At 41.1% G+C, this 23756-nt stretch overlaps 1 protein-coding gene across 1 annotated transcript in view; it reads left to right on the plus strand.

Annotated features, from left to right (window-relative positions):
• Positions 1–22972, plus strand: part of LOC143805753 (sodium- and chloride-dependent neutral and basic amino acid transporter B(0+)-like) — a 53033-nt gene extending 30061 nt beyond the window's left edge. The window contains exons 7-14 of the mRNA XM_077285372.1: positions 3082–3222; positions 5782–6010; positions 6627–6752; positions 10256–10374; positions 16278–16377; positions 16735–16844; positions 17881–18048; positions 20662–22972. Of these exons, the coding sequence (XP_077141487.1) occupies positions 3082–3222; positions 5782–6010; positions 6627–6752; positions 10256–10374; positions 16278–16377; positions 16735–16844; positions 17881–18048; positions 20662–20832 (1164 nt within the window). The 3' untranslated portion in view covers positions 20833–22972. The remainder of the gene's footprint in view (positions 1–3081; positions 3223–5781; positions 6011–6626; positions 6753–10255; positions 10375–16277; positions 16378–16734; positions 16845–17880; positions 18049–20661) is intronic.
• Positions 22973–23756: the final 784 nt, after the last annotated feature.

A 23756-nucleotide genomic window follows, 5' to 3' on the forward strand; every position in this document is an offset into this window, starting at 1 on the left:
CTATACCAACTTCTTATACTGGGTGGATAAACTGTATGACATGGCCCCAAGGATACTTATTAACACAATGCACTTGCAGCATTACCTCGATTGTAAAATGGTGCCTCACCCTGAATGTGTCATAGTATAAATGGTGTAGACATTATTTTAATTGTCTACTTTAGTAGGCAGCACCTTCAGTATGATGCATCCATGTATCTACAGACAATGACCTGTAATATTTGTGCAGGAGTACGTCCATGAATATTTCTCAGAAGCTCAGTAAGGCCTCCTCTGACAGTTCTCTCTTATAATCATGGATAGTCAACACTGATCATAAATAGGGGAATGTCATACAGGAGACCTCCCTGCAGATAGCCCAATGTTTATGAGGATATGTCAGTCACAGGTTAATGAAAAAAAATATTCAGCAGAGCAAATGTCCAAGAATCAATCTCTGATAATGTTTATAGTTGGGTAAGACGGAGGGATAATTTGCAAAAATGTTCTCATTGAATATATAGTAGTATAGATGATGATGATTATTATTATTGTTATTAATATTATTATTTCCAGTTTATGCTCCTTTAGAAGCTTCTATTAACTGCCGCTCAACAAGAATCTGTACACTGTATTCAAACAGTCTGTGTACAGGAATTCCCCAGCGTACAGGGGTGGGAAGCTGAGAGACTCAGACAGGGAAAATCAGGTACACAGATTAATTGAATTCATCGTACAGATTTTGCTGAGAAGCAGTTGAAAGGAGATTCTAAAGGTGAATGACCTGCAGCATGGAAACAACGCTTCTGCATAGTCTTTGGGATAGATAGAAGCAAAATAAGGTAATAAAGTATGCTACAAGAATTCATAACTTTACAATAACTGGAGGATAATTAAATAAAACAATTTAGTTACTCTTTAAGAAATAACAGTATTTTTTCAGTTTGGGTCCTTCTACCAGGAATTTACTTGTGTTTAATTGTTGATAATCCTTATAGTCAAAGTAATTGGGACTGTAGATGGGAGTGTCTGAGAAACTGAATAAGCCATGTCTCTGAGCCATAAATTTATGCTCCTTTAGAAGCTTCTTTTAACTGCTTCTTAACAAGAATCTGTACACTATATTCAAACAGTCTGTTACGTGGCGTCTTCCTTTTGCCAATCAGTTGAGGAAGTAACGGCGTATTGTAACCATCTAACATCACAAACAAAGATGGGAAAACACCTGTAGGTGCACACCATTCCACTTTAGCGTTAGTGTATTAATGTAGCGCCACATCATCACTGTCCCCATTGGGGTTCACAATCTAGATTCCCTATCAGGATGTCCTTGGAGTGTGTCAGGAATCCCATGCATGGGAGAACATACAAACTCCTTGTAGATGTTGTTCATGTTGGGCTTCAAACCCAGGACCCCAAAACTGCAAGGCTACAGTGCTAACCACTGAGCCACCATTCCCCATAAACTCTTAAATAACACAGCTTAGCAGTATATCACAATATTACCAGGTAAGCATCATATACATGAGAGCTTTAAAGGAAATAAACTTTTATTATTATTATCTTTTTTAACTATTGAAAGTAATTTTGAACGTCAATTGACTCCGGCACATAGTCAATTACACGTAAGATAAAACTATATTATGCTCCATTATATTATATTGTATACCATTAACATACCCGCTGTGGAATCCACAACAAGCAGATCTCTAGGACGAATCCAAGATGAAGCTACAAGTCATTAGATGTATACAGCGCATTAAGCTCATTGTGGCATAAAGACTATCTCCTACCAAAAGTTACAGGATCCCCCGCATGCCCCATCTGCAATGCACAACCCACCGTAAACCAATAAAGCCATCGGTCTGTTAATGATACAAGCGGCCACAAATGTATCTCATGGTAAACCATTAAAATAAATGGCGTCATAAAGCATCGGGTCGTCTAGAGCACACAATTATATGACCTCATAAAGAAGCCATTTCTACTAAATATTAACAAGTCACAGTTATGAGGTCAATACTTTGCACTACAAAGTCACAGGGATTGCTTCAGGTTTTGATTGTGTTTACAGACAGTGCAGCTGTTTATTGCTTTTTTTTAATATAATTATTTATAGGAGAATATCATTCAATTCTGCGCAATTGTAATACGGAAAATAATAGGTTGCGAAAAAAAGTAATATAAAATAGTCTAAAAATAATATAAAAATAATATAAAATTAATATAAAATAATATATAGGAAAAATGCAGGCAGCACTCCATAGTTTAATGGTGAATAAATGTGGTTTTATTTCAAACCCACATGCTGTTGCAACATTTCGGCTCAAATGAGCTTGAAAAAGGCTCATCTGAGCCGAAACGTTACCACAGCATGTGGGTTTGAAATAAAACCACATTTTTTCACCTTTACCTGGAGTGCTGCCTGCATTTTTTCCTATGTCTGGATTGAGGCAAGTCTTGGATGTTTTGTCTGGGAGGCGTGCACCCACCTGTTGGTAAAGTGCTGTTCCAATTTTCTATGTTTATAAAATAATATAAAATAATATAAAATTACTATAAAATAACATACAAATAATATAAAAGTAGCAGTAAATAAATCTTTTTACTATAGCAGGAAATTTCCCTGTATTATTTAGTGTATTCTTCATAAAGTGAGATGATTTTTTTGAAGAGTTCGGCACATTAATAAGGGGTTTTAGCTCATTAAAGTTATCAGTGGAGTTTTGAAACCACAGACTGATATCTTCTTATGTGGATCCAGGATATACTACAACATCATTCTAACACAATTCTATATACAAGATAGTGTTAATATTCTTAAAGGTATACTGCAGTAGATTTAGACTATTTTATCGTTGAAATCTCCTTAATATAGGAAACATTTTTGCAAATACTTTCCTTTACAGATTTTGTTCTGATGTTTAATGATAAGATTTGTTCTCCATTTACACAAGTAGAACTCTACTAAGTCACCTGACTTCCTGGTAAACCTCCTACAGATTTCTAGCAGAGGTTTTATTGTTACTTTAGGTGTGAATGTAGGATAAGTTGAGTTTTCTTTTCCATTGTGTCTTACCGTGTTTTTGCTTCGTTTCACAGGTGGTGTACTTCACTGCAATATTTCCATACGTGGTCCTGCTGATTCTCTTGATAAGAGGGGCTACGCTGGAGGGGGCCTATGAGGGGATCAGTTATTATATTGGAACACAGTCAGACATATCCAAACTTACAAATGCAGAAGTGAGTTTTTTTATGGTTCTTAGTTCTTTTTAAGAAGTACACTAACAATTCAGTAGTAATGCTCTATGTAGCTCAAATGATCATTTGCTATGAGCGCCGATTGCTGGGCGGCATTCATTGCGATCCAGCAATGACAACCACAGGGGTGTCATGTCAACCCATCGGCAACTCACGGTCAGGTGACACGGGCGACTATGGACGGGATTACTGCTGCACTTCTGGCGCATGCATGTTAAATGCCGCTGTCAGAGATTGGCAGTGGCATTTAACATTGTAAAAGCCATGGGTGGATCGCGATTCCACCTGCGGTTATTAGGGGCACATGTCAGCTGACATGTGCCGGAAAAGTTGCGGGCTCATCGCTGGAGCCTGCAGCAAACAGGGGGGGTTAAAAGGAATCTGTCACCAGGTTTTTGCCACCTAATGTGAAAGCAGCATAATATAGGGACATAAACCTTGATTCCTTTGATGTGTCACTAACTGGGCTGCTAGCTTTAGTTTTGATTAAATCAATGTTTTATCATCAGTAGATTATCACTATTCATTCATATTCATGTGTAATCCCAGCCCCACCACTGATTGGCAGCTTTCTGCCTATGCGCATTGTACACAGAAATTTGCTAATCAGTGGTGTGGGTGGGGTTATACAAATGTCAGCATTCAGAGAACTGCTAGATCCGCAGCTGATAAAGATTTTATCCAAAATATAACAAACAGCCCAGCAAGAGACACAATGCTGGTATCAGGGTCTCTCGGCCCCAACATCATGCTGCTCTCAGATGGATTAGCAAAAAATTGATTACAAAGTCCTTTTAAAGTTGTTCTCCCCATTGGACAATCTCTAACCAGTTGCTACCTATGGAGAAACCATGCAATAAGTGTTTACTCCCAGCAGCTTCACCACGGGAGAAAGAAAGCACAAAGCCCCTTCAAATTAATGCGCTGTCTGTGTAATGTAGGATAGGGCAGATCCTCAAGAGACCTTCCTTTCCACCATTCTCCACTGTCCAAGAGATTTAGGTACTAAATGAAAGACCCTCAAGTAGTAAAGCGACCCTTCGCACTGGGACTGAAAAGTCACAATATTTTTCTCATGTGTAATCACCCTACCCAGTGCGCTCAGTTGGCTTCCCACTACCTCCTCTGCTCAGACTGATATCCTCTGCTCAGACTGATATCCTCTGCTCAGACTGACATCCTCTGCTCAGACTGACATCCTCTGCTCAGACTGATATCCTCTGCTCAGACTGACATCCTCTGCTCAGACTGATATCCTCTGCTCAGACTGATATCCTCTGCTCAGACTGACATCCTCTGCTCAGACTGACATCCTCTTCCCTACTTTTCATATCTCACAACACAGAAAAGGCAGAAAAGGTGTGATATAGACAGCACTGCACTCCCCATGCCACTGTGGCAGTCATCTTGGAAGCAGGAGGAAAATAACGCCGATCTGAGCAAAGAAGGCAGCTGGAAGCAAACTGAGGACACCAGCCAAGATGATCATGCATGAATAATGTGTAGTCACTTTTCAGTCCCGGAGTGGAGGGTCGTTTTAACACAGAATTCACTAATAGGGTATATGAAAATGGGTTTCTGTAACCGAATAAAACCATTGATGCCAATGAAAATTTCAATGTAAAGTAAATGTATTAAAGTGCAATGACGTATATGCAAATTATACCATAAACTCAAGGTTTATTGCAGATTGCCTTTGGTATCTGAATAGAAAAGAAGCTATCAGGTCTCAGAAACCCAATTTAGATAAAAATCATATTAATTTATTATGACTTATTTAAGTAGAATTTCTTGGAATCTTTTTCAGTTACGTGCTATTTCGGAGAGTAATGATCTTGTTTTTCTAGAGAGGAAGAGGACTAGAACTCTAGTGCCACCTATTGGAAGTAGCAATCCTAACAGTCAATGTTGACCCTTTAACGAGCCTTGTCACATGACTTAGGATAATAGCCAAACCATAATCTCAATTTGCAAACACAGTGTCTGCAAATTGAGATTCTGGTTTGGCTCTTATCCTAAGTCATGTGACAAGGCTCGTTAAAGGGTCAACATTGACTGTTAGGATTGCTACTTCCAATAGGTGGCACTAGAGTTCTAGTCCTCTTCCTCTCTGAAGAGACAATTTGCATATTTCCCAGAGGAGCATTGCGGCTTTAAGTCTCCTCTCCTCGACATGCTTATCATGTCACTCTCCGCCAGGAGAAACGATACTTCTTGGAATAGGCAATTTGCAATGCCTCACTTCTCCTGCGGAGGCGCTGCAGGGGATTGAGCACCTGCTGCCATTTCCTTCCGGATTCCAACTGATCACTGGGATTTACAATTTTCTAGGGATGCATCTAGCAAAACAAAAGTGTCAAAAGTGTAAACTTCTTTAACAGCACCATTCAGAGTGATAGAAATGTATCAGACAGTAGACTTCCTTTCTATATTCTACCATTCTTTACAGTGTGAAGAGGCGTCTTTTTGTTATAACCCATGGTACAGACCATTGGTGAGAATGTTTGTCTTCTGTTCCTCATTTTATTTTCTTCATTCTAGGTTTGGAAAGACGCTGCTACACAGATTTTCTTCTCTCTGTCCACAGCATGGGGCGGGCTAGTAGCTTTGTCATCTTACAACAAGTTCCATAATAATTGCTTTGCCGATGCCATCATGGTGTGCGTTACCAACTGCCTCACCAGTGTGTTTGCCGGCTTTGCCATCTTCTCTATATTGGGGCACATGGCCTACAAAGCTCAAAAGGAAGTAAAGGATGTAGTAGACTCAGGTGAGCTGAAAAGGAGTCGGAATGACAAAATAACCCATATATTTCATGTATTAAAGGAGTTGTGACCACTCTTTTCCTTATATCCCTTAGATCTGAATATAGAGACTCTTATGAGGCTCTCACAGGTGATACTACTTGTGTCCACAAACTACATAGATGGCCGTTAATTGGAATGGAAACATTTAATACTACGCTTGACCTGTAGTGGATGCTGCAGAGCTAATGATCAAACATATCTGCAAGATCCCCCCCCCCCCTCCGATCTTGCAGATCTGTTTGCTCATTATATTAGCTCTGCAGCGGCCACTACAGGTCAAGCGTAGTATTACAAGTTTCCATCCCAAATATGTGAAGGCCTTATCTAACAGAAGTTGTCTGTACTGAGGCAAAACCTTAAACATAAAAATTAAATTCTTCTTTTCTATCTAAAATAAGTTCCACACTTCCCTAATATTCCAATTAATATCCAGGAGTACCTGACAGGTTATCTGAGAAGGTGTTTTATGACAGCCTGTTGCCTGCTGATATTTTGTGTTTAGACTTTCTGACATTGAATTGTGGATTATGACATTATTATAACTAAAATATTAACCTGCGTGTATTTCCCTTTGCCTAGGCTTTGCGCTTGCGTTTATTGCCTATCCGGAAGCTTTGTCTCAGTTGCCCGTTGCTCCGCTCTGGTCCATTCTGTTCTTCTTCATGCTGTTAACCCTCGGGCTCGATTCGCAGTTTGCCTCCGTAGGTGAGGACAGTTGTAATTGTGTTTTTTTACTAATGATGACATTTTATTGCCAACACTATATTCGTACAATACAATATATACATTTTATACTAATACTGGGTCAAAGTAGATGTAATAAAGGCTTATTCCCAACACTAAAACATACCACCTGTTCACAATATAGGAGTTATCTTGTGGCTCTTTAGTTCGGGGATTCGCAATTCTCCCATTCTGCAGAACTGAGAGGTGTTCGGATCTAGACCCATAGAGAATGAATGAGTGGCCACCGATGGCGCATTCTCGTTTCCCATTCATCCGGCGCATTCTCATTTCCCATTAATCGGGCTCCTACCGATCCGCAAATAATCATTTAGCTGGTAACTTTTGTTGGGAATAAGCCATTAATAATGGAAACTTATAATTAATGCACATCTATGGGTTATTTATGGAGCTGTAGGTGCACTATGTGTCCCTATATTGTACTTTTCTAAAACATCATAATTCAGAGGTTTTCTCTTGAGGTTTAGTGGAGAAAACGTATATAATACGACATCCAACTGAACAGAAAAAATGGCTCTAAAAATTACCATGTAAAGATATAGCATAAATCTAAAGGTGAAGCTAAACCATCAGGGCCCAAATGCAAAATCTGAAACTGTACTTCACCCCCCTGGCCCAGCGAGTGCCAATTATAATCTTAATATAATTTTACTTGGTAGGGTAGTGTCTGGGTTGGACTGCTTCCACTGCATCCCCGATAGCTATGCTCCTATGTGCATCCATAGATTTTGGTGGGTGACATCTTACGTGGTAGGGCAGTGTCTGGGTTGGACTGCTACCACTGCATCCCCGATAGCTATGCTCCTATGTGCATCCATAGATTTCGGTGGGTGACATTTTACGTGGTAGGGTAGTGTCTGGGTTGGACTGCTTCCACTGCATCCCCGATAGCTATGCTCCTATGTGCATCCATAGATTTCGGTGGGTGACATTTTACGTGGTAGGGTAGTGTCTGGGTTGGACTGCTACCACTGCATCCCCGATAGCTATGCTCCTATGTGCATCCATAGATTTCGGTGGGTGACATCTTACGTGGTAGGGTAGTGTCTGGGTTGGACTGCTACCACTGCATCCCCGATAGCTATGCTCCTATGTGCATCCATAGATTTCGGTGGGTGACATCTTACGTGGTAGGGTAGTGTCTGGGTTGGACTGCTACCGCTGCATCCCCGATAGCTATGCTCCTATGTGCATCCATAGATTTCGGTGGGTGCCGTATTACAACGTTGTTCACATTGGCACTTGGGTCATATGCTATACACACATTTTCATAAATGTGAAAGGTCAGAAACAATTTTGCATATAATTGCTTGCTGGCATATTTTGAACTCAAAATGCACCCTCTGGTCTTCACGCGGATCTGTCACCAGATTTCAGAAGCCAAAGGAGGGTGTACTTACTTTGAAAATCAGAATGGCAGTTTAATCCTTTTAGAAAGTTAAATTCAATCTCCATTGAATCTGATTGACAGCTTCTCAGTGTCCCTCCTCCCTGCTGCACCCGAGATCTCACACTGCTCAGTACAACCTGCAGTCGTCAGTCAGGCTGGGTGGATGGAAACTGAATACACACTGACTCGCGAGCTCTCTCTCAGGGCTCTTGCACACGACCGTAACAATTGGCTAAATGCTTTATTTTGTTTTGATGAACAGCATTCGTCCCCATGTAATTTAATGAGGCCATGCACATGTTTTTATTTTTCCTTGGCCGAGGAAATTGCAGCATTCATAATCTGAAGGCACTCAGCCATTCATCTCTATGAGTTAGTGGAAACCTTCAGATCACCCTCTGAGTGCGGCCCGTTTTTCACAGACACACTGCATATACACTCACTGGCCACTTTATTAGGTACACCTGTCCAACTTCTTGTTAACACTTAATTTCTAATCAGCCAATCACATGACGGCAACTCAGTGCATTTAGGCATGTAGACATGGTCAAGACAATCTCCTGCAGTTCAAACCGAGCATCAGTATGGGGAAGAAAGGTGATTTGAGTGCCTTTGAACGTGGCATGGTTGTTGGTGCCAGAAGGGCTGGTCTGAGTATTTCAGAAACTGCTGATCTACTGGGATTTTCACGCACAACCATCTCTAGGGTTTACAGAGAATGGTCCGAAAAAGAAAAAAAATCCAGTGAGCGGCAGTTCTGTGGGCGGAAATGCCTTGTTGATGCCAGAGGTCAGAGGAGAATGGGCAGACTGGTTCGAGCTGATAGAAAGGCAACAGTGACTCAAATCGCCACCCGTTACAACCAAGGTAGGCCTAAGAGCATCTCTGAACGCACAGTGCGTCGAACTTTGAGGCAGATGGGCTACAGCAGCAGAAGACCACACCGGGTACCACTCCTTTCAGCTAAGAACAGGAAACTGAGGCTACAATTTGCACAAGCTCATCGAAATTGGACAGTAGAAGATTGGAAAAACGTTGCTTGGTCTGATGAGTCTCGATTTCTGCTGCGACATTCGGATGGTAGGGTCAGAATTTGGCGTAAACAACATGAAAGCATGGATCCATCCTGCCTTGTATGGAGCATCTTTGGGATGTGCAGCCGACAAATCTGCGGCAACTGTGTGATGCCATCATGTCAATATGGACCAAAATCTCTGAGGAATGCTTCCAGCACCTTGTTGAATCTATGCCACGAAGAATTGAGGCAGTTCTGAAGGCAAAAGGGGGTCCAACCCGTTACTAGCATGGTGTACCTAATAAAGTGGCCGGTGAGTGTAGATCATGAAGAAACTTTATTTTTTTATTCTCCACCTCCGAGAAAATCGGATCACACTCTTTTCACACTCTGATAGGACTGGGATTAGCATAATTGGACTGATTTTCTAGGATGTTAGAAAAAAGCTAGTTTGATCCTAGTCTTAGATGGATTTATTAAATGCTCATTTTAGTAAAAGGGTAACATAGCCATTCTTATATGCATTTTCAAAGCAAGTACACCAGCCTCCCTGGGTCTATGCATTTTTTTTTGTGAAATCTGGTGACAGATCTACTGTAAGAGTAATAGAAGAATGCTGAGATGTATTTTATGTCCCTCCTTTTTGTGACTCAAAGCTTAGTATGTAATATATGAGAAACAGTACTGGGAGGATAATTAGGGACATGGCACAACATGTATTTTCTGTTATCTCTTATGAATTATTGCCTTTAACAGGTTAAGCCACGCTGCCTCAAGTAATCTGTGCCAATGTAGCGTGCGAATGGGTGCAGCTGCGATGAGAAAGTCTGGGACAATTGTCTCAGACGGCAATTTTTTGGGGGAAGACAATATGGAAATTAGAAAACGACAAAAAAAGGCAGTGCTAAAAAAAACATTCAGATGTTGACTCATGAGCTGAGCTGAATGTAGGAATATAGATCTCATTGAACTGGATTATTTTCTTATCTAGCTGTAGGTGTAAAAATAAATAATCATTAATGAAGGTTGATTCAATTTATGATGCATTTCCATTGACAGAAACAATAACCACCACCATCCATGATGCGTACCCCAAAGTGATGAAGAAAATGAGGGGTGTAATCACCATTGGAGCCTGTATTATGTTTTTCCTGCTTGGAATTGTGTGTGTCACTGAGGTAAGGTTGTTTTTCCAACGTAATGATATGTTGTCACTTGCATATAATTTTTTCCCTGGTGTAAATGAAGCTGTTCTCCTCAATCTGTTCATTTTTTCTTCTTCCTGCTCCTCTCCGTTCCTGAGCTATGGACTCCTCATTAGTGATGAGCGAATATACTCGTTACTCGAGATTTCTCGAGCACGCTCGGGGGTCCTCCGAGTATTTTTTAGTGCTCGGAAATTTAGTTTTCATCACCGCAGCTGAATGATTTACATCTGTTAGCCAGCTTGATTACATGTGGGGATTCCCTAGCAACCAGGCAACCCCCACATGTACTTATGCTGGCTAACAGATGTAAATCATTCAGCTGAGGGGAGGAAAACTAAATTTCTGAGCACTAAAAAATACTCGGAGGATACCCGAGCATGCTCAGGAAATCTCGAGTAACGAGTATATTCGTATATTGGCTCATCACTAGTCCTCATCCCTGTCATCTGTATGACAGTGTGGGAACCGCAGCGCTCTGACAAGCGGTAAAGAACTTACTGCCGATCAAAGCCAGCTGTTTTTTTGAGGGTTTGCATCAGTTCATGTAAAGAACATGCCTACATCTGTGAAATGCCGCCATTACTGATCCCATAGTAAGAAACAGCCAAAATTAAGTCCTTTATTTGAAATAAAAATCCTCACCCTCTTTTACCCATTTATTACTGTAAAATAAAATATAAAAAACACCATATTCCTCACCTGTCCGACGAGAAGATAATCCATATCAGCCCCACGACAGTCCAGATGGTTTGGAGAACAGTCACATCAGTGATGCGATCGCTCTCCACACCAGCCAGAGCATCTCTACCCAGCATGTTTCTGCAATGCAGGGAAAACACACTAATTTCAATAAAGCCTTATTTACCCCTGTGGCGTTTTTTGTGTTTGTTACCTCACATCCTGAAATTTTGCTGTTTTTTTAGTGTTTACATCAGTTCATGTAAAGAACTTGCCTACACCAACTGTGAACATTTGGTTTTCTTTTTGTGAAGCAAACAACAAATAGGACAAAATAACTGAACATTTCAGTGTGCATAACTATTCACACGTCCTAAAGTCAGTACTTTCTAGAGCCTTCTTTTGTGGCAATTACAGCTGCAAGTTGCTTTAGATAAGTCTCTATGAGCTTTCCACATCTTGTCACTGAGATTTCTGCTCATTCCTCAAGGCAAAACTGCTCCAAATCCTACAAGTTAGGTAGTTCCCTCTGGTGAACAGCAATCATTAAGTCTGACCACAGATTCTCAGTTGGATTAAGGTCTTGGCTTTGACTAGGCCACGCCAAAACATTTACACGTTTCCCCTTAACCAACCAGTCGAGTGTTGATTAAGGCTTCTTTCACACTACCGTCGGTACGGGGCCGTCGCGCTGCGTCGGCCCGACGTACCAAAGCATACTGTGCAAAAAATGCCCGACTTTGGCAGCGGAAGCAGTCTTAAGACGCTTCTGCTGCTTCATTGTAAGGTCCGGGGAGGAGGGGGCGGAGTTTCAGTCGCACCTGCGTGGTCGAAAATGGCGGTCTCGACGCACAAAAAAACGTTACATGTAACTTTTTTTGTGGCGGCGGTGCGCCAAAACACGACGCAACTGTTGCACGACGGTTGCGACGTGTGGCGATACGTCGCAATACGTCGGTAATGTAAGTCTATGGGGAAAAAACGCATCCTGCAGACAACTTTGCAGAATGCGTTTTTTCTCCTAAACGACGCATTGCGACGTCCGCCGAAAAACGCTAGTGTGAAAGTAGCCTTAGCAGTCTGCTTTGGTCATTGTCTTGTTGGAAGGTGAACCTCCATCCCAGTCTCAAATCAATGACAGACTGAAACAGGTTTTGCTCAAGAATATCCCTGTATTTCGCACCATCCATCTTCCCCTTGACTTGGCCCATTTTCCTTGTTCCTACTGCCGAAAAACACCATGTTTCACTGTAGGGATGGTGTTCTTTTGGTGATGAGCTCTGTTGGTTTGGCCCCAGACATAGCGTTTACCTTGGTGCACAAAAAGTTAAATTTTGGTCTCATCTGACCACAGCACTTTCCTCCATACATTTGAGGAGTCTCCCACATGTCTTTTAGCAAACTCAAAACGAGCCTTACAATTTTTGTGTGTAAGTAAAGGCTTTTTCTGTCCACTCTTCCATAAAGGCCACCTCTATGGAGTATATGGCTCATCGTAGTTGTAAGGACAGATACTTCAGTCTCGGCTTAGAAATTCTGCAGCTCCTTCAGAGTTAGCTTTGGTCTCTGCGCTGCCCTCCTTGCCTGGGCTGAGAGCTTTTATGGGCGGCCCTCTCTTGGCAGGTTTGTTGTGGTATCATGTCATTTCCGTTTGATGATGATAGATTTGATAGTGCTCCTGGAGTTTTCTCAATATCTTTGTCCCTGACTTGTTTGGAGATCTCCTTGGTCTTCATGGTGTTTGGTTAGTTCTCCCTCTTGCTAATGGTGTTGCGGCCTCTGTGATATTTCAGAAAAAGGTAAAGTGTATATACAGTACTGACCGACATGTGACACTTAGACTGCACACAGAGGGACGTCCTGTCACTAAGTATGTGACTTATGAAGGTAATTGCTTGCAACAGAAAGTTTTAGTGTATTCATCTCACAAAGGGTGAACATACATATGCACATGCCAATTTTTAGTTATTTGATCCCATAAATGGAACTTATGCCCATATTTTTCTCACTTCACCAACTTAGACCATTTAGTGCTGAAGCATCACACACAAATCGGATTACAAAAATATTTAAAAACAGGTTGTAAATGTAACAAAATAGGTAAAAAATTAAGGGGTGAATACGCTTGCAAGTCACTGTATGTTCCCCATTACAGATTAGAGTTGACTGTCCCAAGTGAAACATACAAAAACTCTTTTAAAGGGCTTGTTTTGCAACAAAACATATTGTAGAGCGCCACCTGGTGGTGATTTCTTGTATCAGCATCAGTAAAATAAATTTCCCCAGAATTTATAAAAAAGTACAAATGACCGCTTTTATGTGTAGGATCTTATGTGTAGGATCATAGCTATAAATAATAAGTATCTCTTCATGAAATTACACTCACCAACATCTGAAAAGTAGCAAAAACCAAATGTCATCCTCTAATTCACAAGAATTAATGATTAGCAAGTTAAAAATGTATCAAAACTATTTCATCAGTGTAAGTCATTAGGCCATGTTCACACAGTGCGTTTTTTACCGCGGAACCGCGGCGGTTTTGCCGCTGCGGTTCCGCAGCTGTTTTCCATGCAGGGTACAGTACACTGTACCCTATGGAAAACAGGACACACTGTGCACATGGTCCGGAAATTTAAAAAAAAAGCCGTTCTGAATAGCTCCCGGAAAAAAGAAGGAGCATGTCAATTCTTCTTCCTGAACCGCAGCGGTTCTGCACCCATAGACCTCCATTGTGAGGTCAAAATCGCAGTAAAACACGCAGATCAAAAATATATCTGCGTGTTTTACTGCGGTTTGATGTGCAGAACCGCTGCTGCAGGAAGTGCGGGGAAGCCGGCGGAAGTGCGGGGCCGGAAGTGCGTGGGCGGAGAGACATGGAGGCATAGCGTCGCATGGGGATCGTGTCGGCCGTTTGATTGATTTGGTATGTGTGTGTGTGTGTGTGTGTGTGTGTGTGTGTGTGTCCCCATGCGACGATAGTGCCTCCATTGTGCTAAGTCGCCGTATGGGACTACTACTCCCATCCGGTATTAGGATGGGAGAGTTGTCCCTGTGTCCGGCGACTTAGCACAATAGTAAAGTTTACACCAAACACCTACACACAATACACATACATGACACACAGTACAGTACATACAACATATAACACAGAGTATATACTCACCAACAGCACACTTTTAGGCGAAGCCCTCGATCCTCCAGGAAAAAATCCAAAAATAATAAACCAAATCCATACTCCCTGTCCGCAGAATCCATAAAACGAGTGTCCCACGCCGATCCCCTGCTCTCCGGCGATACACTGCCAGGAGCGAAGCTCCTAGCAGTGTATCGCGTACTGTTCCGGAGTTCAATGACTCCGGCGTCTCGGTTAACGGCAGTACAGCTGCGTTGAACTTTCCCACGCAGCACTGCCGTTAAGCGAGAGTGCCGGGGTCAATGACCGCCGGTAAACTCGCTCGCGCATGCGCAGTGACACACCGACAGGAACTATGGCTCCTGTCAGTGTGTTGCTGCATCCGTGGAGAGCAGACATATCTCTGGATGTGTCTGTTCTCCATGGAAAATCTTCGTGGGATACGTGGCACTGAAATACGTGGCACGTGGCACTTAAATACGTGGCACGTGGCACTGAAATACGTGGCACGTGGCACTTAAATACGTGATACGTGGCACTGAAATACGTGGCACGTGGCACTTAAATACGTGGCACTGAAATACGTGGCACTTAAATACGTGGCACGTGGCACTGAAATACGTGGCACGTGGCACTTAAATACGTGATACGTGGCACTGAAATACGTGGCACGTGGCACTTAAATACGTGGCACGTGGCACTGAAATACGTGGCACTTAAATACGTGGCACGTGGCACTGAAATACGTGGCACGTGGCACTTAAATACGTGATACGTGGCACTGAAATACGTGGCACGTGGCACTTAAATACGTGGCACGTGGCACTGAAATACGTGGCACGTGGCACTTAAATACGTGATACGTGGCACTGAAATACGTGGCACGTGGCACTTAAATACGTGGCACGTGGCACTTAAATACGTGGCACTTAAATACGTGGCACGTGGCACTGAAATACGTGGCACGTGGCACTGAAATACGTGGCACGTGGCACTTAAATACGTGATACGTGGCACTGAAATACGTGGCACGTGGCACTTAAATACGTGGCACGTGGCACTGAAATACGTGGCACTTAAATACGTGGCACGTGGCACTGAAATACGTGGCACGTGGCACTTAAATACGTGATACGTGGCACTGAAATACGTGGCACGTGGCACTTAAATACGTGGCACGTGGCACTGAAATACGTGGCACTTAGGCTATGTGCACATTTGCGTTGTGCGCCGCAGCGTCGGCGCCGCAACACACAACGCAAAGTAAAACGCAGCAAAACGCATGCACAACGCTGTGTTTTGCGCCGCATGCGTCCTTTTTTTGATTGATTTTGGACGCAGCAAAAATGCAACTTGCTGCGTCCTCTGCGCCCGGATGCGTGCGCTGCAGTGACGCATGCGGCGCAAAACGCGGAGCGCTGTCATTCAAAACACGTCCACTCATTTTGGTGTTTAGTCCCAAAATGGAGGATGGAAGAAGAAAAGGGTTGGACAAGGAAATGACATCATTTTTTTTTTTTCCCCCCCCACTGCAGTAAACTTTATTTCTGTCAAACACAGACAATCTGCAGACAAAACTGCATCAAAAAACGCACTAAAAAACGCACTAAAAACGCACCAAAAACGCACCAAAAAACGCACCTGCGTTTTCTGCAGAGACCTGCAGTTTCAGTCAGGAAAAAAAAAGGATGGAAATCCTGAACGTGTGAACATAGCCTTACGTGTTTCAGCTCCAAGGACTCGAGCCATCATCAAATATTTTAGGCAGATGTGCAACAAATGCTACAAAGTAAGAATGCTTCATTACGATAGATAGATAGATAGATAGATAGATAGATAGATAGATAGATAGATAGATAGATAGATAATAGATGATAGATAGATAATAGATAGATAGATAGATAGATAGATAGATAGATAGATAGATAGATAGATAGATAGATAGATAATAGATAGATTGATGTTAAAAGATAGGTAATAGATAGATAGAAGATAGATAATTGATAAATGTTCCATTATTTTCAGACTCCCTGTTATTTACAGCACTTTTTTCTTTTTGCAGGCAGGGATCTATTGGGTGGATCTGATCGATTATTTCTGTGCTGGCTGGGGAATACTTATTGCTGCCATTCTAGAACTGGTCGGGATCTGCTGGATTTATGGTAAAGAGAAACAAAATACAGAAACGATTATACATTCTGTAAACTTGAAATGACTAAATGGGATGCAATGTTACATGTGAATAATGAAATATTGACTTGGACACTTCATTACATGAAGAACTGTTTTTATCTAGTCAGTGAATATCAGACATAGAGCAGCCTATTGACAATCAGGTCAGCACAGAGTATTTCAGAAGTATTTGGACTCTGTGTAATGTGTTTATAGTCTATTAGGGAGCAACCAGAGATGACCATTTCTGTTCAGATAAAACACTTGTTATGATTGATGTAGTCTGTTATGAGGAGAATAGGATACATAATGATGGGAGCTTTTTCTGTCTTTCTTCCTATTTATAGGTGGTAATCGTTTTATTGAAGATATTGAAATGATGATTGGAAAGAAAAGCTGGCCCTTCTGGCTCTGGTGGAGAATATGCTGGTTTTTTGTCACTCCTCTTCTGTTAACTGTAAGCCCAAATATTACAAAAACACATATACAGACATAGTGATGCACATATATTAAGATAGATAGATACTGTAGATAGATAAATAGATAGATGATAGATAGATAGATAGATAGATAGATAGATAGATAGATAGATAGATAGATAGTATGAGGTAGTGAGAGGGTTCATATGCGAGGGTCGATATGTGTCCCCCAGTATGCAAACAGTCCTTTTAAACCCGCTGGAGTGCCTTGTGTTCACAGCAGGATACCTGTGAGTCACAAGGCAAAATAAAATAAAGAGTGGATTGGGTCCAAATAGTGACTCAGTCAGATTTTTAGGAAAACCCATTAAGGGCTTTTAATTTTAGAGGGATTTGCAGGTTTGGTAGTGGGGCGAATACCTCTCTCCACTCTGGGTTTGGGAAGTGGCTCTATGGCCACTATTCCATTTAAATCTGTCAGTTTTGCCTTGGGTGTGTCAGTTTGGAGTTTGCAAGCTGCAGAGCAGGTGGCTCTGTGCAACCCAGGTCTGTGTGAAGCTATCACAGAGCCAGGGACTTCCAGGTGGCTGTCGCACCCAAGATACACAACAGTGTTAGTATCCACGCCAACGGATTCAGAACACAGACTATGTATAAGGAAACCCAGCTGTGATCCGGAGGATATCACTCCTATATGTGAGTCTACCAATAAAGACATTGTTCATGTTGGACATTTCTGTGTTCCCTGCCTATTTGTTGCACTGCACAAACCCAGCTGCACTACATATGGTGGAGAATGCGGGCAGTGTGAACTGAGGCATACCCAAAGCCTGCTGCATGTCGGTTATTAGGCTTGCAACACTGCAGCCCAAGCTGGCCAACAAAATCGAGGAGCTTTTGAAGCAATTGGTTCTTAGTGAGCGTCAGCGGCAGGAGTTGTACTACTACCTGCACTACGATAGATAGATAGATAGATAGATAGATAGATAGATAGATAGATAGATAGATAGATGGATAGATAATTAGAAAGACATTTATATCTGTTCGTTTAGCTTCTTTCTATCCTATTTACAGGCCATTCTGATTTGGTCCTTGGTCACATTCACTTCTCCAAAGCATGGTGACGTTGAATACCCAACCTGGGGAGTTGCCCTGGGGTGGTGTATGATCATTTTCTGCATTATTTGGATACCCATATTAGCCGTAATAAAATTATGCAAAGGTGAAGGAACACCATGGCAGGTAAGTTCTTACATAAACTGTTCTTTTTAATTAAGTGTATATTTAAAAGTATAATAAACGAGAAAGCCAATCTGAACAGCATGAATCAAAGCCTGGCTGCACGCTTACAACCAAGTATGTTTTTCTCTGACATGTTCTGGCGTTTCAGTGAAGACATAGTTTGAAAAGCTTCTCTTCTATGCTCAGTTTCTTTAGAGTTATTTCTACCTTTTCTCCTTTTTTCTATGTCTAATCTGTGATCAATGACATCTTACCTAAGCTGATTCATCCCAAAATGGTTGCAGCGCTTCATTCCCTGTCTTGGCTTTTATGCAGGCTATGATAGGCTGTGCTATGTAATTGGGAAGCCCAGTTGCATCCAGGGTCATGTGTGCCTTCTCTGGTTGATAAATTCTTCTGCATTGTGTAAAATAGCCATGGGCGATTTTGAAAATTCAAATTATATTGCAAATTGTTCAAATTCTCCAAAACTTCTCCACAACTTGTGATTTTCAATAAAAAGTCATTTTGCATCAGATCAATTTGATCATTTTTAATCCTGGACACATAAAGAAAAATTCTGGGGTGGGCAACTCATTGTAACAACTTGTGTACACAGCAAGCCCCTTTAGGCCACTTTCACTCTGCATTTTTCACCATGTTCATTGGTCACATCAAGGCTTATATCCGAACACACCTCAAAATGGGTTTCGGGTGCATACGCCGAGGGACGGGACCATTGAGTATAATGGTGCAAGCGGAGTCGACGTGTGCTCTGTTGTGCATTATTTTGGGGTGCATATGCCTACTGGAGGCAGACATCCAGATGTAGTAGATGACGAGACCACCAAATATCGGAGAAAGCCCAGTGTGAAAGCACCCTTAGACTTAAGACACATCTATTAGGAGTCATATCTACTCTTGTTGTATGCTGCCTGAACCAAGGGCCACATGAATCAGAGCCTGGAAATACGATTGAAGCAAGGTATGATTCTTTTTAAAAAAAAGTTTGAAAAGCCATCCATGGGAATTATCTATAAGGAAATGCCTGCCTAGTCCAGTGCAGTCCATGGCTGGCTTGCCCCATTCCAGTTGACTGATATTATGTACATAATTGGAAGAGATCTGGCAATCAACTGGAGCAGGATAGGGAGAGGTCACCCTTATCAAATCAGGTATGCTTTTCAAACTATGCGCTGCATTGTTTTTTCGAAAGCAAACCATACCTGGCTTTCATCGTATTAACCACAAAATATCCATTTAATGATAATGGCACTTCAAAAAGATATGTAGAACACAATGCAAACTGCAACCACCAATTCAAAATAAAGGGTACAGTTTTGAGAAGAGATTCATGTTAAAATTCCATTTTATTGATACAAAATTTTAAAACCATAATTATGAGCAAGAATTGTCTAGTAAGGGACACTGTTTGGGTGACAAATATAAATAAGGAAGCGGATAAATCAATAAATCTTTTTAAGAAATATCATGATACTATTATTAATCTCTAATCTCTGATAAAATTATAATTATAAAGTAAGTGGAAATAAACCATGGAATATACACTGTACAGTATGATGGCCAGAGTAATAGAGCAGATAAGTTACTATGGATCCCCAATGTGTAGATGCAGTAGGTCAGGGACGAAAAAGGTAATGAAAGGGAGACATATCAACCTTAGTTGTATCTAGAATTTGTGCTGATATCCTGCAAGTGCAGAGTGTAAGTATACAGTAGATAGCATATTGATCCCCATTATAGGACCAAACAAAGAAAATATTTCAGGTAAAGAATCAGGGAGTAATGAGGTCTTAAATATCCATAAAGTGCTCTTGTGCCAATATTACCTTGTAGAGGATGTCAGTAGTTTCCAAATATGAACTAATCACCAAAGTGTCCCCTCACCCGACGCACGTTTCACTAAGCTTCTTTCGGGGGCAGCCCCGGAAGAAGCTGGCGGCAAAACGCGCATCAGGGTGAGGGGATTCTGTGGTGACTTTTTCATTATCTTTTTCTTCCCTGACCTACTGCATCCACACATTGGGGATCCATTGTAACCTATCTGCTCCATTGCTCTGACCATCATACTGTACAGTGTATATTCCATGGTTTGTTTCCACTTACTTTGTAATTATAATTTTATCAGGGAATGGAGATTAATAATAGTATCATGATATTACTCAAAAAGATTTATTGATTTCTCGGCTTCCCTTTTGTAACCCAAACAGCATCCCCTACATGACAATTTCTGCTCATAATTATGGTTTTAAAATTTTGTGTCAATAAAATGGAATTTTAACATGGATCTCTTCTCAAAACTGGACCCTTTATTTTGAATTGGTGGTTGTTGTTTACATTGTGTTCTACTGGCTTCTATTGTGTAGCCAGTCACATCATGTTGTCCTATACTCACTAAATTAAGATTTGTTTTCCAGATTTGCAAATTATATATATATATTTGAGAAATCTGTTATATTTTGATTTCCTTTTACTCCATAAAGATTTCAGGGATACTCCTTTTTAGGAGTGTTCTAGTATCTGAATAGAGCTATCAGCCTTGCATCAACCTAGTGTTGCGGTATGTGTAAGTCATGTGCTGCATCATCAAGTATTGTCTCATTTTCTCAACAGCGTTTTCGAAGAATTTGCTCCCCAACTCCAGACTGGGGTCCCGCTTTGGAGAAGCATCGCTTTGGAAAATACAAAAATACTGGTGATGTCCCAACAAAAGTTTCCAACGGTCTAGAGATTCCCACAATTGAAGGCAGCTTGGGAGGCTATGACAACAAAGCATTTTCTTAGAAAAAAAAGGAACATTCCAATGCCAAAGTATTAAGTGCACAATGGACTAATGGACTACTAGAGTTTTATATACATAAATTATGACTGTAATCATTTATAGACAGAAATATGCAACACATTTCCAATGACATTTTCTACAATACACCACCCTACTAAGAATATACTTTGGTATTATCACTACGTAAAGTTTTCCAACAACAGCGATTCATAAACTTTTTCTGCTGCCACCTAACATTCCCAACACTCTCAAAATGATGTAATTTCCAGAGTGCCATCCACAAGGAGAAGTATCTCAGACAACACATTTTTGGTGATAACAAGGAGGCAGTGGTGCATTTCTGTCTATGACAACTTGTTAGGGAACAGCAGATTAATAAGAAATTAAGTTATTACTGATAAAGATCAATACCAAAGGACATAGATGACATTTAAACCCCCGACTTCTCACCTGTAGGTCACTACCCAATATTTATGAGGCTGTAAAGTTTTTGCATTTATGTGCAACATAAGCTAGATTTCTTCTTTGTGGAAGAGAGAAAATTTGCATACTATTTTAGAGAGGTTCAGGTCACACTTTTACAGATGGGTTTTTGATATTCATTTGTAGTCATAGAGGTATTCCTGGCACTCAAGAATACTCAGAGAGTGGTTCCTGGCATTCATTTGTAGCTATATGGGGGTTCCTGGCACTCAAGTGTAGTCAAAGAGTTTCATGCCCCTCATGTTTAGTCAGAGAGAGGTTTCTGGCATTTATTTCTAGTCGTAGTGGAGTTCCTGGCATTCAGGTGTAGTCAGAGAGAGGTTCATGGCACTAGTGTGTAGTTAGCGAGACTGTTCTATGATCTTGGCCCTCGTGTAGTCAAAAAGAGGTTTCTGGCATCCTGTCATTCACTGGCATTCAGATGTAGTAAAAAAAAAAAGGTATTTTTCTGGCATTTTTCTGGCATTTCTTTATAGTCATAGGGTGATTCCAGGCACTTGAGTATAGTCAGAGAGAGGTTCCTGGCACTCGTGCACTCATAGAGAGGTTTTTGGCATCTTGGTATTCATTTGTGGTCATAGAGTGGGTCTTGGTACTCCTGTGTAGTCCGAGCTGGGTTCCTAGCATTCATGTGTAGTCATTGCGAGTCTCCTGGCACATATTTGTAGGCATAGAGAGGGTACTGGCATTCATATGTGGCATCCATGTATAGTCAGAGCGAGGCTTCTGGTTATCTGTAAAGTACAACGTCTTCTGCATTTTAGAAAAATTGGACCATTCCCCTATCTGGAGAAGAGAATTGGACTTTCCTTATATACATTTTATAATCACTTTGGTGTTACAAAGTAAACCCTAGTAAATCAATAGGAGTTCTCATGTAAACCTATGGATCACTGTGCAGTTACTTCACACCACTGCTTAACTCCAGGTTTTCTTTAAACATCAATGTACATTGTTACACCTGAAATAAATCTAATGGATAACCTATGTGTAGATCTATATCACCCTTTCAGTTGGTAGCTAGAGCTCCATTGTAGTCTTAGGAAATGCCGATTTGATAAATCATTACCCAGAATTCCTCATTCATCAGCTTTAATGGTTAGTTAAAGCATATCCCTGAATCAGACAACAATACCTTAGCATAGTATAATTCCATAGTAAATAAATTTGACTTACCATAAGTCATGTTACGTCTTTGAGCTACCCAGTTCTACAAATTACTGCAAAATTCTTGATGTGTATCCACAATCTAAAGATTAGAATATCTTTCTGCAGCAAATTGCAAAGTGTAATAAGTAAGTGTTTTATTTCCGGCTAGCTCACACATGAAGCTATTCCTGCCCGAACTACAGGGTTCATCAGTCTCAGCTGACTGATTGCTGTTGGGGCTTTTGGCACTTGCAGTCTCAGAGACACTGGAGAAGCAGTGTTCAAAGAATATTGTACTGTATGATAATATTTTGTATTTAGCGTGGTCACAAAGTATGTATGATATGTTTACATTTCTGTATTTTATGTAAGTGCCTTTATGAAGAGAATACCTCAATCTTATAAGTTGTGTAATATTTGCCTCCTGCTGCATGGATTTTGCAATGTGGTCAATACAGTTGAAATTATTTTAATTATCAATAGTAACATTTTATTAAAACCTGATTGTCACGTTCCGTTTCTCAGCATGTGACTTGGGGTTGCGCCTGCAAGGGTTAATCTATCTCCTCTCACTCAGTCCAGCATTCAACCTCTGTCCTATGCTGTAATGGGAGCATAAAACACACACCGACCCAGGCCACACACCACACTCATACACGCTGCCACCACTCACCGAACACACGGGCAACGAGTCCTGGACATATTACTACTACTCTCTGCCAATCATAAGGATCACACACTTTAAGGCTATGGATTCTTTAGAGCATACAAGGTTCAGACTTATCAAAGTTTTAAGCTTTAATATAAAAGGTACAGTGCTTACAATAAAAAGGGTATAACAATATGGGAATAAAAAGAGACATACAAATATGTAAAAACAGTTATAAAATAAAATGGAGAAAACTTACAGAAATATTGGACTTTGCGGTCTGGTACTCTGTCCCTAAGGGGAGGAGAAATATGGAATGGCCCACATCAGCTTTCTAGGCTGCCCCCACATGTGAACATCTTTCTTTGTGTGTAAGCCTAATTTATAGAGTCAACCTGGAGGTCAAATTTCTAGACCAGCCTCTATGTTAATATTATAATTGCTGGTTTGTGACTGGACCATGGCCATTCCACCAATGAATATATTATTTTCTCTGAAGTGCTTTGTGTAAGCTTTCTCATAGAGAGATAGCATCAGGCTATAAGTGGCATCTCTCTTCAAAAGAGCCAGAAGGTGTGAAATGTTTCCATTTTGTGGTTCTTAGCAAGGCCCCCGGCGAGATTGGAGACAGGAGACTGCCTTCTC

Source organism: Ranitomeya variabilis, chromosome 2, assembly GCF_051348905.1.
Source record: "Ranitomeya variabilis isolate aRanVar5 chromosome 2, aRanVar5.hap1, whole genome shotgun sequence".
Classification (NCBI taxonomy): Eukaryota; Metazoa; Chordata; class Amphibia; order Anura; family Dendrobatidae; genus Ranitomeya; species Ranitomeya variabilis.